The sequence below is a fragment of the Chlorocebus sabaeus genome, chromosome 21 (genome assembly GCF_047675955.1).
Source record: "Chlorocebus sabaeus isolate Y175 chromosome 21, mChlSab1.0.hap1, whole genome shotgun sequence".
In the NCBI taxonomy this organism is placed as follows: Eukaryota; Metazoa; Chordata; class Mammalia; order Primates; family Cercopithecidae; genus Chlorocebus; species Chlorocebus sabaeus.
The window spans coordinates 28,679,433-28,695,059 of NC_132924.1; the positions used below are offsets into that span (position 1 = coordinate 28,679,433).

The 15,627-nt window shown below is 41.2% G+C and overlaps 2 protein-coding genes across 5 annotated transcripts in view; one reads left to right on the plus strand and one right to left on the minus strand.

Annotated features, from left to right (window-relative positions):
* The window catches only part of BBS9 (Bardet-Biedl syndrome 9), a 557,785-nt gene extending 552,425 nt beyond the window's left edge, over nt 1-5,360 (minus strand). The window contains exon 1 of one of the 2 annotated variants that reach the window (XM_073008978.1): nt 5,254-5,360. The gene's annotated coding sequence lies outside the window, so the exon portion shown is untranslated. Of the gene's footprint in view, nt 1-5,202; nt 5,226-5,253 lie in introns of those variants that run through there. The other variant, XM_073008977.1, reaches the window with a different exon arrangement.
* A 123-nt stretch (nt 5,361-5,483) lies between these two features.
* The window catches only part of NT5C3A (5'-nucleotidase, cytosolic IIIA), a 47,372-nt gene continuing 37,228 nt past the window's right edge, over nt 5,484-15,627 (plus strand). The window contains exon 1 of one of the 3 annotated variants that reach the window (XM_007981650.3): nt 5,484-5,852. In XM_007981650.3, coding sequence (XP_007979841.1) covers nt 5,700-5,852 — 153 coding nt within the window. In that variant the 5' untranslated portion in view covers nt 5,484-5,699. The remainder of the gene's footprint in view (nt 5,853-15,627) is intronic. The other 2 variants (XM_007981651.3, XM_038004822.2) reach the window with 2 other exon arrangements.

Genomic DNA, 15,627 nt, shown 5'->3' on the forward strand with positions numbered 1-15,627 from the left:
ATTGGTATTCTAATGTCAACCCCTTGGAACCAATCTAATGTTCCTACAGCTTATGGTACTTTCTTTTCAGATATAATATACTATCTGAAATAGTATAATATACTATCTAGGTTCCCATTTAGAAAGGAACATTCAGAAAGTCCTTCCCAATTCTAGATCTCGTTGGTCTATTTTTAATACTTGACAAATGGATCATTGTATTTCTATAAATATAGATATCAGTTACCGTGCAAGGTCCCCAGGTATGAGAAAAGACAGCACCAACCTGTGTGCCATGTCACAGTATCTCTTGACTGAGGGGACAGAAACCTTGCTTTTGCGGTTGGAAAAAAAACAGTATAATGTAACCTGGAATCACACAGTAGGAATCACTTAACTGCTTAATTTATAAGGGAAAATGCTAAGGTCTAAGAGTGAAAAAGAGCATGTGTCCCAACTCACATTTTTTTAGTTCTGTTTTTTTTATTTTTATGGATTTAGGGATACAAATGCAGTTGTGTTACATGGATATATTGAGTAGTGGCAAAATCTGGGCTTTTAGTGCACCCATCACCAGAATAGTATACATTGTATCTAATAGGTGGTATTTCATCCTGCCCCCCTACCCTTGCACCACTTGGAGTCTCCAATGTCAATTATTCCACTCTGTATGTTTATGTGCACCCATTGTTTGACTCCCACTTGTGAGAAAAAAAAGTTAATTTTGTTTCTGAGTTATTTCACTAAAGAAAATGATCTGCAGTTCCATCTATGTTGCTACAAAACACGATTTATTATTTTTTATGTATGACTAGTAGTCCATTTTATAAATATTATATATTATACATTATATATAATATATAAAATACATATTTATATGTTAAATATGTTATGTCATAAATATGTATTATATAGTATATATTATATAAATTATATATGACATAAATATTTTATATATTATATGTTACATTTTATATTATAAATTTATATATTATATTTATATTATATATTATATGATGTATATAATGTATAAATTTATTATACATACATTATGTAAATAACTTATATATAATTTATACATACATTATGTAAATAATTTATATAATTTATACATAAAAATATATATTTATATATATCTTTATGTCTATGAGTACTCAATGTTTAGCTCCCATTTATAAGTGAGAACATGCAGCACTTGGTTTTCTGTTCCTGCATTAATTTGCTTAGAATAATGGCCTCCAGCTGCATCAATGTTGCTGTAATGACATGATTTTGTTCTTTTTTTTATGGCTGTGTAGTATTGAATCATGTCCATGTACCACATTTTCCTTATCCAGTCCATTGTTGATGGACACCTAGGTTGATTCCATGTCTTTGCTCTTGTGAATAGTGCTGTGATGCATGTGTCTTTTTGGCAAAATAATTTATTTTCTTTTGAATATATACCCAGTAATGAGATTGCTGGGTTGACTTGTAGTTCTGTTTTATGTTATTTGAGAAGTGTCCAAACTGCTTTCCACAGTGGCTGAACTAATTTACATTCCCACCAATAGTGTTTAAGCATTCTCTTTTCCCCACAGCCTCACCAGCATCTGTTGTGTTTTGACTTTAAAAGCCATTCTGACTGGTGTGAAATGATATCACATTGTGGTTTTGATTTGCATTTCTCTGATGACCAGTGATGCAGAGCATTTTTTCATATGCTTTGGGCCATCTGTATGTCTTCTTTTGAAAAATGTTTGTTCTTGTCCTTCATGTCAAGGGCAGTATGGTCACTTTTTAATGGTTTTTCTTGTTGAATAGTTTGAGTTTCTTGTAGATTTTGAATAGTCACCCTTTGTCACATGCATTCTTTGCAAATCTTTTCTCCCATTCTATAGGTTGTATGTTTAGTCTGTTGATTATTTGTTTATTCATGTAGAAGCTTTCTAGCTTAATGAAGTCCCATTTGTCAACTTTTGTTTTTCATTTTTGTTGTTTCCTTTTGAGGACTTAGTCATAAGTTCTTTGCCTAGGCCAATGTCCAAAAGAGTTTTTCCCAGGGTTTCTTCTAGGATTTTTATAGTTTCAGGTCTTACATTTAAGTCTTAAATCCCTCTCGGTTAATTTTTGTATATGGTGAGAGATGGGGGTCCAGGTTCATTCTTCTGCATATGGCTCTAAAATTATCCAAGCATAATTTATTGAATAGGGTGTCCTTTTGCCAGTGTATATTTTGTCAAATAACAGGCTTTTGTAGATATGGGGCATTAGTTCTAGTTTCTCTATTTTGTTCCATTGATCTATGTGTCATGTCTATTTTTATACCAGTACCATGCTGTTTTGTTTACTATGGCTTTGTAGTATAATTTTAAGTCAAAATGTGATACCTCCAGCTTTACTCCTTTTGTTTAGGATTGCTTTGGCTATTTGGGCCCTTTTATGGTTCCACATGAATTTTAGGATTGTTTTTTCTAATTCCATGAAGAATGATGTTGGTAGTTTGCCAGGTATTGTGTTGAATCAGCATTTGCTGAATCTGTATTCCTGAATCTGTATTTGCTGAATCTGTATTGTTAAATTTGAATTGCTTTGGGCAGTACAGTCATTTTGATGACATTAATTCTTCTAATCCTGGAGCATGGGGTGTTTTTCCATTTGTTTGTGTCATCTATTCTTTCTTTCTTTTTTTCTTCCCTTCCTTCCTTCCCTTTCTTCCATTCTTTTCTTTTTTCTTGAGACAGGGGTCTCACTTTTTTTTTTTTTTTTTTTTTGAGATGCAATCTTGCTCTGTCGCCCAGGTTGGAGTGCAGTGGCATGATCTCGGCTCACTGCAAGCTCCACCTCCTGGGTTCATGCCATTCTCCTGCCTCAGCCTCCTGAGTAGCTGGGACTACAGGTGCCCGCCACCAAACCCAGCTAATTTTTTTTGTTTTTAGTGGAGACAGGGTTTCACCGTGTTAGCCAGGATGGTCTCAATCTCCTGACCTTTTCACCAGGGCTGGAGTCCATAATCATAGCTCACTGCAGCCTCCAACTGCTAGGCTCCAGCAATCCTCCCACCTCAGCCTCCTGAGTAGTTGGGACTACAGGCAGGCAGTGTCAGGCCTCTGAGCCCAGGCTAAGCCATTGTATCCCCTGTGACCTGCAGGTTATATGCCAAGATGGCCCAAAGCAAGTGAAGAATCACAAAAGAAGTGAAAATGGCCTGTTCCTGTCTTAACTGATGACATTACCTTGTGAAATTCCTTCTCCTGGCTCATCCTGACTCAAAACTCCCCCACTGAGCACCCTGTGACTCCCACCCCTGCCTGACAGAGAACAACCCCCCATATCTACCCAAATGTTATAAAATGGCCCCACCCCTATATCCCTTCGCTGATTACCTTTTCGGACTCAGCTCACCTGCACTCAGGTGAAATAAACAGCCTTGCTGTTCACACAAAGCCTGTTTGGTGGTCTCTTCACACAGACAAGAGTGAAACACAGCACCATGCCTAGCTAATTTCTTTGGTTTTGCAGAGTTTGCAGAGACAGGGTCTCACTATGTTGCCCAGACTGGTCTCAAATTTGTGGCCTCAAGCAATCCCCCAACCTTGGGCTTCCAAAGTGCTGAGATTACACGCACGAGCCACCTCACCTGGCCTGATTTCTTTCATCAGTATTTTGTAGTTCCTGTAGAGATTTGTATTAGTCTGTTTTCATGCTGCTGATAAAGACATACCCCAGATTAGGCAATTTACAAAGAAAGAGGTTTAATTGGACTTCCAGTTCCACGTGGCTGGGGAAGCCTCACAATCATAGCAGAAGGCAAGGAGGAGCAAGTCCCATCTTACATGGACAGCAGCAGGCAAAGAGAGAATAAGGAAGATGCAAAAGTGGAAACCCCTGATAAAACCATCAGATCTTGTGAGACTTAGTCACTACCATGAGAACAGTATATAAGAAAACACCCCAATGATTCAATTATCTCCCATCAGGTCCATCCCATGGGATTTATGGAAGTACAATTCAAAATGAGATTTGGGTGGGGACACAAAGTCAAACCATATCAAGATCTTTCATCTCTTTCAATAAGAGTAATTAATATGTTAATTCACATAGAAGCTGAAATGGCCTCCAAACATGGCCAAACCTCTTAGATTCAGAAACACAAGGTTTACACTTACAAAAAACATATGGACCCCCTTTCCTCCTGGAAATTTACTACCAGGGTTTGTAGTCTAATAGACTTTACTCCTACAGCTTTAACATTTCATATATATGATAATCAGACCTATGATATAGTATAACTAGTTAAAATATACATCACATTTCAGAGTACCCACATTCTTCCCATGTGCAGCTGATGGGCCATATTACAAAAACAAAATTTGGAACTCCATTTCTGTTTTAGATTGTACACAGCTTCAAGACGAATGTTATTGTCTACAAAATGTTTAAAATCCTGAAATTATAGAAACATGGCTTTAGTCTCTACCCATTCAAAATAATATGTAATATATGGGAAAAAAAGATGTTTTTGTTGAGGAAGAAAGATAAATGAGGCTGTGACCATCTTAGCCCTCACAATCAGATAACATTTAAGTCATATTGCTATTTGGTGCAAAACTGGATTCATAAAAAATTACTCTGGAGACAAAATGACATAGTAATATAGATATTGATAATCAAATATTACAGTATTAAAACTCAGTCTTCCTCAGGTTATACTCCCAGCTAACTTACTTTGGGACACGTTCTCGGTCTATACTGAGTCTATGTTCCCAGGCTTAAGTCCTCAAACTTGGCCTATAATAAAACTAACCATGATTTCTTTAAGTTTTAGTGCCTGTTATTTCACCTTTCGGTCGACAAATCGTTTTTCTCATGTTCCTCTGTCTTACATCAATTTAATTTGTAGACCAGCCAAATAATCTAAAAGGCTAGAAGGAAACAATTTTTCCTGTCCTACAACTATTTCCTCTCGTCTTCCGGCTGAAAGTTGTTCCACGTCCCGGGAAGAGGGGGCCCCACCAGGCAGCACCACCAGCTCCACAGAGTTGGAGCGATTTCCCCAAGAAGCTCCCCTGCGCCCCTCGTCACCCCCAGAGACCAGCAGAGGAAATGGCATCTATCCCTTGGAAGACACTAGGCAGGAGAGAACAACTGCAAGCCCTTCTGCTCACAGAGGAGGAAAGGATTTCGGAGGCGGCAAATGGGATGTAGCAGAAACCCGACGGCCGCGACGGAAGGGACACCTACCCTCCCCGGCCTAATTCTGAGCCGTCTTCGCCCGGTTGTCATAGCACTTACAACGGACGCCACTGCGCAGGTCACACCGTGCCGCACCGCCTTCTGGGGGCCGGAGTCCAGAGGGGCTGAGGCGCAAAGGTGGCGACCGACTTCTGAGTGGGCCGCGGTTGGAATTAGATTTCTATTGGGGCGGGGCTCGAGTGAACCACGGCCTAATCCTCATTAGCAGAGAAGGATAATTACTGCAATACTATGCCCTGCCCTGGCAGCAGCTCCTGAGACCCTGAGTCTGCGGAAGGCCCGCCTCCAGCCTAGGCTCCCGGCACAAGCCACGCCCCTCCTGCCGCGTCCCCGCCTCTCCCTTCGATGGCGTGTGGGTGGGGCTTCGTGGGGGCGGAGCTGCGCGGGGCGGGGTGTCGCGGGCTCGTCCCTGGTGTTCTGGGATCCCGCGCTTCTGAGACTCGCAGTCTCCGCGAGTTGCCTGTTTTTTTCCTGCCGGGACGCGCATGAGGGCCCCGTCCATGGACCGCGCGGCCGTGGCGAGGGTGGGCGCGGTAGCGAGCGCCAGCGTGTGCGCCCTGGTGGCGGGGGTGGTGCTGGCTCAGTACATATTCACCTTGAAGAGGAAGACGGGGCGGAAGACCAAGATCATCGAGATGGTGAGTGTGGAGGCTCGGCGCGCCCAGAGCACGCGAGGGACCGGCTGGGCCGTCAGCTGGCCTTGGCCGCTGCTCAGTCGCGACCCGGAGCTGCTGGCGTCGCCTGTCAGGCTGGGATCTCGCTAGCTCGGGACGAGCAGCTTGGGGGACCCGGCTGCCCCGCGTGCGGCTACTCCTCGGGCTTGGTGACCAGGGTTGCGGCTGCGGCCCTCGGCTGCCTGTGGTCTTTGTTAGGTTTCCATTTGAAGGAGCAAGGCAGAAAATAGATGAATCGGACACAGGCTACCTTGTGCTGCAAAACCCGTTTCTCTAGAGATAAGCTGCATGTCTTGGGCAGGCCGCTCCTTCTCTCCCTGCCTTGCTCCCGCCCTCCTCCCGGATCCGCGTCAAACCGTTGCCGCTCGTCTAGTTGCAATTCCCGCAGAGGACTAGTTGTTTTATGTTGGGACTGCCATGAGTTAGATTATGAAAATGTGCAATATCTAAAATTTTACAAGAATGACAATCCAGAAGAAATTCAGGATAGTTTATTTTGTGTTTGAATGTATTCCTTCTTGTCTCAAAACTCCCACGAAATATATTTTTGTTCGTCTTAACTCCCAAAGCTCTTGTATAAATTTTCGAATTTTTTATTGAAGAGGGTGTGTCAATAATTACATTTGAGATACGTTATAAGTAATTCGTTTCAAAAATAAGGATATTTAATTTCGTTTTGTATTTTAATTAGATCCCACTCAGGAAGACAATTCTTGCACAAACTTGGATTCTTACGTATTTTCTGAAATGCATAATCCTGGGTGTACGCCTGACCGTGTGCTATATATGTGAACATTTAGGGTCCGATGAACATCTAGGGTCAGATGATAGAGAAAAATTTTAAATCTACTACACTAAATAATATCATTTTAGGTTGTAATACTTGGAATTTCTCAGCACCTGCAATATGTTCAAACTGATGAAAGACACGATTTGTCCTGTAGGTTGTATTGACCCCAGGTTGAATACAGCCAGATTTGCATAATTAAAAGTAGCCAGTGTCCCAGCTATTTGGGAGGCTGAAAGGAGGATCACTTGAGTCTGGGAGTTCAAGGTTGTAATCACACCTGTGAACAGCTGCTGCACTCCAGCCTGGGAAACATAGCGAAACCCTCTTTTAAAAAAAAAAAAAAAAAAAAAAAGGTTCCCACTTGTCTCATACTACAATAATGTTCCACAATTTTGAATTAATTTATTCTTAAAGGGTCTTAATCATTCTAAAGGCTTATGAAAATTCGTTTCTCCCACCTCTATAGGCCCACAGCAGCAAATGGTTTTATCTCAGAAGTTTCATTTTGCTCTTGTTGCTTTCCTGCTTAGAAAACTTGGCTTGCTTTTGCCCACAACCCAAGGTTAATAATGCCTATGTAGGGGAAAAAAGCGAGTTGCCATATCTCCCTGTCTGTGCTTAAACTGTAGATTGGTCTGTTATACCACTTCTCTAAGCCAAGTAAGGTTAAAAATCAATGTTTTCACAAAATCCTTCAATGATACCATCACAGGAACAGTTTGCTATCTTTGTGACAAATAATGAAGACCTTTCAAGAATACCAACTTATTTGTACTAAAGAAATCAGTCAATATTTACATGTATGCATAGTGTATCGATTCAGATTGTAATATATGTGTAGCCTGCTAGTAGCTTTTCAATGGAAAAAGTGGAAACAGCTCATGTTAACTTTTTTAATTTTAATAGTTTGCTTCTTCAAGTGGAAGAAGTATTTGACTGGAGGTCAGAAGACCTGGGGTGGAATCCTGGTTCTATCTTTCTGTAATAATGTAGGTCTGCTCTGCCCATCCTCTCCCCTCCTCCTTCAGAAAAATCTGCAAACCCATGATGTCCAATAGACATAGCTCATATTGGACACAGCTAGTAGAGTTAACTACCTAACCAATTTGGGCCTATCTAACTGGCTAAGAAAACCAGTAACTTCTGGGACTTGGCTCAAAAGGATGCATTGTCTTTCGAGTTTTTAATTGAGAGACATGAGGAAGTTGCTAGTGGGTTGTTTATGCTACAGCTGAAATATTACGGCCGGGCGCGGTGGCTCAAGCCTGTAATCCCAGCACTTTGGGAGGCCGAGACGGGCGGATCACGAGGTCAGGAGATCGAGACCATCCTGGCTAACACGGTGAAACCCCGTCTCTACTAAATAATACAAAAAACTAGCCGGGCGAGATGGCGGGCGCCTGTAGTCCCAGCTACTCAGGAGGCTGAGGCAGGAGAATGGCGTGAACCCGGGAGGCGGAGCTTGCAGGGAGCTGAGATCCGGCCACTGCACTCCAGCCTGGGCGACAGAGGCAGACTCCGTCTCAAAAAAAAAAAGAAAAAAAGAAATATTCCATAGGCCTGCAAGATTAATGTACGGAAGAAGCCAGTCATGGCCAGGCATGGTGGCTCACACCTGTAATCCCAACACTTCGGGAGGGTGAGGTGGGAGCACCCTGTCTCAAAAAAAAAGAAAAGAAAGAAAGGGAATGTGGATCAAGAAACTGAATTGTAAAGGAATTTTGTAAAGCCATTATAAAGAGTTTGCTCTTTATTTTGCAACAAAAGATCATCAAAGGTTTACTTTGGCAAGGTAAGGTGGCTCTCGCCTGCAATCCTAGCACTTTCAGAGGCTGAGGTGGGAGGATCCCTTGAGCCCAGGAGTTCGAGACCAGCCTGGGCAGCATAGGGAGACCCTTTCTCTACAAAAAATAAAGATATTAGCCAGTGCAGTGGCACACACCTGTAGTGTAGTCCCAGCTACTTACGGGCCAGAAGTGGAATCTCTTGAATCAAGGTAGTTGAGGCTGCAGTGAGTCGTGATCACACCACTGCACTCGAGCTTGGGTGACAGAGTCACCCAGAGTCTCAAAACAAAGAAACAAAAAACCCAACACTGTGTTTTATGAAAATAAAGTGGATTGGAAGGGAGGATCCTGGAAAGAAAGAAATTTAGGAGGTTGGTAGTATTTCTAGCGAAAAGAGGATTAGAGGCCTTAAACTATGCCACTAGCAAGAGGTATGGAAATAAGGGATCAAGAGACAAACATTTCAGAGATAAAATCAATGGGACTTTGTGGCAGCACAGACTGTATAGTCATACAAACCTAGTTTTGAATCTGGTTTTTCTCATTTATCAAGCCATGTGACCTTGGGCAAATTACTTAACCTCTGTGAATCTCCCATTTTTCATATATTAATTGGGAGATAATGATAGTACCTACTTCATAGGTTGTGAGGATTAAATGAGATAACACAGTACCTAGGACATAATTGCTTTCTTTCAGAGCTTATTATTGGTTATCATTAAATAAAGGGATTAATTATAAGAAGAAATAACTTTATCAGGTAACTGCTGATTCTGGATATATTATTAGCCAAGATGAAGAGGAGGAAAAAGGGGCAGGTTTGGAAAGTAGCCAGAAAGTAAGGGAAATGTGGAATAATAAGTTCACTTTAAGTCTCATGAAATTTGAGATGATCAAGAAATGACCAAGTAGAAATGTTCATGAAATAGTAAATATATTTAAAGTGCTTAGAAAAGTACCTGGCCCAAAGTAACCAACATATACATTACTTATTGTTATTATTAGCAACAGCAACTAAAAATGGAAGGCTGGTGCTGCTCTAAAGAGAAATTGGGGCTAGAAATAATATTTTCCCAAATGTCTAACCTCTCAGTGGCAAGTGTGGAGATGGATATTATTTCTCATCCATAGTTTTACAGCAAGAAGAAAACAGAAAACTTGGCAATGCCTAACATTGAAGGAGTGTTCATTAAAGACGTTGAAAGCTGTCAGAGGTGGAATAACAGGAAATGTTTCCAAAAGAAGGGGCAGAATTAACTGTGTCCGTCTTCTCTACGGTCAGAAGTTGATGACAAGGTCAGAAGTTGATCTGAAAGCAGGGGGTTGAGCCACCATTGGTAAAACAATGATGTGAAGAAAACTAAAAATGACTATTGGGCAGAGGAAATAGTTTTGCTGAGGATGGGTATTTTGTTTTGTTTTTCAAACCGTTGGCACATGAGTACATTGGTGGGCAGAGGAGTAGTGAAAAGCAAATGGTTAAAGATAAGCGGAGGAGAAAGAATAATCAGTCTAGCAAAGTTCTAGGGGAGATGTGGACAGATGCCTTTTGAAGCGAATACAGAACATCTCTGTCTTTCTGAAAGAGATTACTCTGGGCCAGGCGCGTTGGCTCACGCCTGTAATCCCAGCACTTTGGGAGGCCAAGGCGGGCGGATCACCTGAGATCAGGAGTTTGAGACCAGCCTGACCAACATGGTGAAACCCCATCTCTAATAAAAATTTTTTTTAATTAGGTATGGTGGCGGGTGCCTGTAATCCCAGCTATTTGGGAGGCTAAGGCAGTAGAATCGCTTGAACCCAAGAGGCAGAGGTTGCAGTGAGCCGAGATCACACCATTGCACTCCAGCCTGCACGACAGAGCAGGATGTCATCTCAAAAAAAAAAAAAAATACTACTCATATTGAGTTAGAGTTACTTATTCTCCATATTCTTATTATATTACATCTTATTATTTGCAGCCTTAGATTAATTAATTGCCTCCACCTACTTCATTCTTTACTTCTATCCAGTTAATCTGATTTTTTTCCTACCAAATGACACCTCTTTCAAATGTTACCTACCAACTTCTTTTCTAATTTCTCCTGCACTACCAGAATGTATTCTATTTTTATCAGCAGATTTTCAGTTTTTCTTTAATAGAAAGCTACCAAAAAGAGGATGAGACTAGAATTCAAAGAAAGAACCAAAAGGAAAAAAAAAAAAATGAAATTGCTTAATCTTCTTCAGTTATTCTAATATCCTTTATTAAATTATCTTAGAGTATTTATCCAGTGAAGTAAAATGCAAACACAACATCAGAACGAATGTGTAGTCTTAAGTTTAGCCCCTAAAGAGCAACAAGGAAGGTAGGAAATTATTTAGACAGCAGGATAGGGGAGATGTAACTGTCACTAGAACCTCCACAACCAGTTAAAAATGGTCATTTACAATTTAAACATATCTCAACTATTTACTGCTTTGTTGTTAACACCAACTGTTACTTCTTAAGTAGCTGATGTGGTTTTTTTTTTTTTTTTTTTTGAAACTTTAGTATACTGTATTTCTTTCTAGGACATAAATTTCTTTTCTTATTTTATTTTATTTTTGAGGCAGGGTCTCACTCTGTCACCCAGGCTGGAGTGCAGTGGTTGAATCTCAGCTCACTGCAACCTCCACCTCCTGGGCTCGAGCCATCCTCCCACCTCGGCCTTCAGAGTAGCCAGAACTAAAGCATGCACCACCACGCCCAACTAATTTTTGTATTTTTTGTAGAGATGGGGGTTTTGCCACATTGCCCAGGCTGGTCTCAAATTCCTGGGCTCAAGAGATCCACCCATCTTGGCCTCCCAAAATGCTGGGATTACAGGTGTGTGCCAACTGTGTCTGGTCCTAGTAGATAAACTGTTAACAAAAACTTCTTCCCTTCTTCCACTTTAAGACAATATAGGCCAACTCTGGGGGCATTGCCTATGAGTTAGCCCTGCTCCTCAAGGAGCAGTTAAAAAAAGAAAAAAGGGCTGGGAGCGTTGGCTCACACCTGTAATCCCAGCACTTTGGGAGGCCAAGGCGGGTGGATCACCTGAGGTTGGGAGTTCGACACCAGCCTGACCAACATGGAGAAATCCTGTCTCTACTACAAATGCAAAAAATTAGCTGGGCGTGGTGGCGCATGCCTGTAATCCCAGCTACTTGGGAGGCTGAAGCAGAAGAATCACTTGAACCCAGGAGGCAGAGGTTGCAGTGAGCCGAGATCACACCATTGCACTCCAGCCTGGGGAACAAGAGCGAAACTCCATCTCAAAAAAAAAAAAAAAAGTCAGATATTTTCTGGGTATTATGCTGAGTTAATGGAAAGCCCACTATTGAGTATGTATTTTAAAAAGGAAGGGAAAAGCAGCCCAAGTTTTAAATAACTGCTTTAGTGAATCAAATAGACATTTTATGTTATGTTATGTTATGTTATGTTATGTTATGTTATGTTATGTTATGTTAGAGACTGAGTCTCACTCTGCTGCCAGGCTGCAGCCTCAAACTCCTGGACTCAATCAGTCCTCCCACTTCAGCCTCCCGAGTAGCTGGGACTACAGGCATGTGCCGCCACACCTGGCTAAGCTAAATTTTTAATTTATTTATTAATTTATTTTTTTTTTTTGGAGAGACAGGGTCTCACTATTTGCCCAGGCTGGTCTTAAACTCCTGGGCTCAAGCAGTCCTCCTGCCTTGGCTGCCCAAAGTGCTGGGATTACAGGTATGAACCACCATACCTGGACAGACTTTTAAAATATCTCCATATCTCAATTTTTATCTAATTTATATCAGTGCTTAGATTTATGACTTTTTAGGACCTGTTTTGAAATCTTGATTCGTTTTGTAAAACATTTTCTCTGAATTCCTTTGGCATTTCCTGATGATTTCTCATAATTTAGCAATTTATACAGTGTCTTGTATTGTTTATTATTATTTATGTTCCTTGAGGGTCTGGATGGGTGCTTTTCTTTTGGTCTTATTTATTTTTGAGACAAGGTCTCATTCTGTTGCCTGGGCTGGAGTGCAATGGCATGATGATAGCTCACTGTAGCCTCAAACTCCTGAGCTCAAGTATTCTGCCTGCTTCAGCCTCCCAGTTAGCTGGGAATATAGGCATGAGCCATTATGCCTGGCTAATTTTTTATTTTCTGTAGAGATAAGACTTTGCTGTGTTGCCCAGGCTGGTCTCAAAATCCTGGGCTCAAGCAATCTTCCCAACTCGGCCTTCCAAAGTGCTGGGATTGCAGGCATGAGCCGCCTGACTAGCTGGTCTCTTTTAAAATTAGTTGCACTTGACTAAGAAAAAGAGAGACCCCAAAACAGTGGCTTCAATAAACAGAAAATGTTATTTTTCTAATGGAATGAGAAATCCAGAAAACAGGCAGTTGCTTGTGTTAATTAGGGCCATAAGGATATCAAGGCGTAGGTCTTTGACATTTCCCTTGTCTTTTCTTCGTGGTCATAAGATGGTCGTTGCAGTCATGGCCAATGTGTCCATGTTTCAGGCAGCAGAAAGGCAGAATCAGGGAAGAAAATACCTATTTCGGTCAAGCTGAATTTTCTGCTTATGCATAATTGGAGAGAACAGAATTATATGGCCACCCTTATGTAAGTGAAGTTGAAGAATTGTTTTCTGATTGAGCACATTGCCACTTTCCAACAAAAATGAGATGTTATTAGTAAGAAAAAAATGGAGAGAGTCTATTAAATGGGTACTCATAATACAGCAGTAGAGAACACAAACTCAGAATAGCTTCTATCTTCTTTTTTTTTTTTTCTCGACACCAAGTCTCACTCTGTGCTAGAGCGCAGTAGCATGATCTCAGCTCACCGCAACCTCCACCTCCCAGGTTCAAGCAGTTCACATGCCTCAGTCTCCTGATTAGCTGGGACTATAGACATGCACCACCACGCCCAGCTAATTTTTGTATTTTTAGGAGAGACGGAGTTTTGCCATGTTTGCCAGGCTGGTCTTGAACTCCTGACTTTAGGTGATCTGCCCGCCTCAGCCTCCCAAAGTGCTGGGATTGCAGTTGTGGGCCACCATGCCCAACAGCTTGTATCTTTTGTTTATCCCGAGTAAAGATATATTCATTCACACTTGAAATATCTAGATTTTAAGTAGCTCTCAACACATAGCCACCTCCTTCATATGTCCTAGTGAGATATGGAAGCTAATCTCCCAATTATGTGTCACAACTAGCTTCAAAACTATAGACCTAATAGTACTCCAAAAATGAATGCAGATTGAGCATTCCTAATCTGAAAATCTGAAATCCAGAATGCTTCAAAATCTGAAACTTTTTGAGCACTGACATGATGCCACACAAGTGGCTGAGATATTGACACCTTTGCTGTCTGATGGTTCAGAGTACACAAACTTTGTTTTAGTCACAAAATTGTGTAAAATATTTTATAAAATTACTTTTAGGCCTTGTATAGGTGAATGTGAAACATAAATGAATTTCATATTTAGACTTGGGCACCATCCCCACCATATAATGTGTGTGCAGATATTCCAGAATCCCAAAATACCCGAAATCAGAAACACTTCTGGTCCCAAGCAGTTTGAGTAAAGGATATTCAACCTGTGTAAGGTTGTGAGACATAGCTACAAAAGGCTATGTGATAAAGAAACAGGAGATGACATTGGGTAATGATTCATGGCTGAGGTGATGTTTGAAGGATAAAAATCATGATTGCTCCAGTTTGAAAAACAGGAAAATACATTAAATTCTTTTTGTTTGTTTGTTTGTTTTGTTTTGTTTTGTTTTGTTTTTTGAGACATGGTCTCGCTCTATCACCCAGGCTGGAATGCAGTGGCACCGTATGGCTCACTGCAGCCTTGACCTGCTTGGCTCAAGTGGTTTTCCTACTTCACCCTCCCCGGTAGCTGGGACCACAAGCGCATGCCACCATGCCTGGCTTATTTTTGGTTTTTTTTTTATAGAGATGGTTTGGCATGTTGCCCAGGCTGGTCTCAAACTCCTGGTCTTTAAGCCATCCCATCTCTACCTCCCAAAGTGCTGGGATTATAGGTGTGAGCCACCGTGCCCAGCCCATTACTCTTAACATTATCAAAGGCTATATTCAAGATGATCTTGAATTCCCAAACTGGCAAACATGGAAGTGTTTGTGCCAGGCATATATGACTTTGTCCTTTCAAATCGTGTTTGTCATGTTTCCTGTAGATTATCTGCATGCCACAAGTTAACCACATTTTCAACTTTAATGAAAAGTTGTTCTCTTATCTAGTGAGCTACTTTTATGTTAGCTAGAAACAGCTCCTTCCTGAAACAGTTTTAGCTTTACAATTTTTTTTTCTCTTTCCTTTTGTTGTTAATTCATTTGCCTAACAGATGGAGTCCCCTTTTAACTGGATACTTACATTTTAAATTTATTCACAAATTTTTTTCTGACTAAAGGCCATTAGTTCTTTTTTCTTTCATTCATTTATTTATCTTAAGAAATGGGATCACGCTCTGTGAGCCAGGCTGGAGTGCAGTGGTGCAATCATAGCTCACTGCAACCTCGACCTCCTGGGCTCAAACCATCTTCCCACCTCAGCCTCTCGAGTAGCTGGGAGTACAGACATGTGCCACCATGCCTGGCTAATTTTATTTTTAGAGACAGAGTCTTGTTACTGGGCACGGTGGCTCACACCTGTAATCCCAGCACTTTGGGAGGTCAAGGTGGGCGGATCTCGAGGTCAGGAGTTTGAGAGCAGCTTGACCAACATGGTGAAACCCTGTCTCTACTAAAAATATAAAAATTAGCCAGGCGTGGTGGTACATGCCTATAATCCCAGCTACTCGGGAGGCTGAGGCAGTAGAATGACTTACACCCAGGAGGCAGAGGTTACAGTGAGCCAAGATCATGCCATTGCACTCCAGCTCTGGACAACAGAGCAAGACTCCATCTCAAAAAAAAAACCAAAACAGAAAGTGTCTTGTTATGTTGCCCAGGCTCATTACATTTTTAGATCCTTTTACTTTCTTCACCTTGATTACCAGTACTAGCCATTGATTGGGGGGCAAGAGGTGGGCATTTTTCCCTACAATATAGCAATTTTTTACAACCTGGCTAAGGCTCATAAGAGCTGGTTATATAAACCATGACAACTAGAGAACGATGAAACCTTATTTTGAAATAC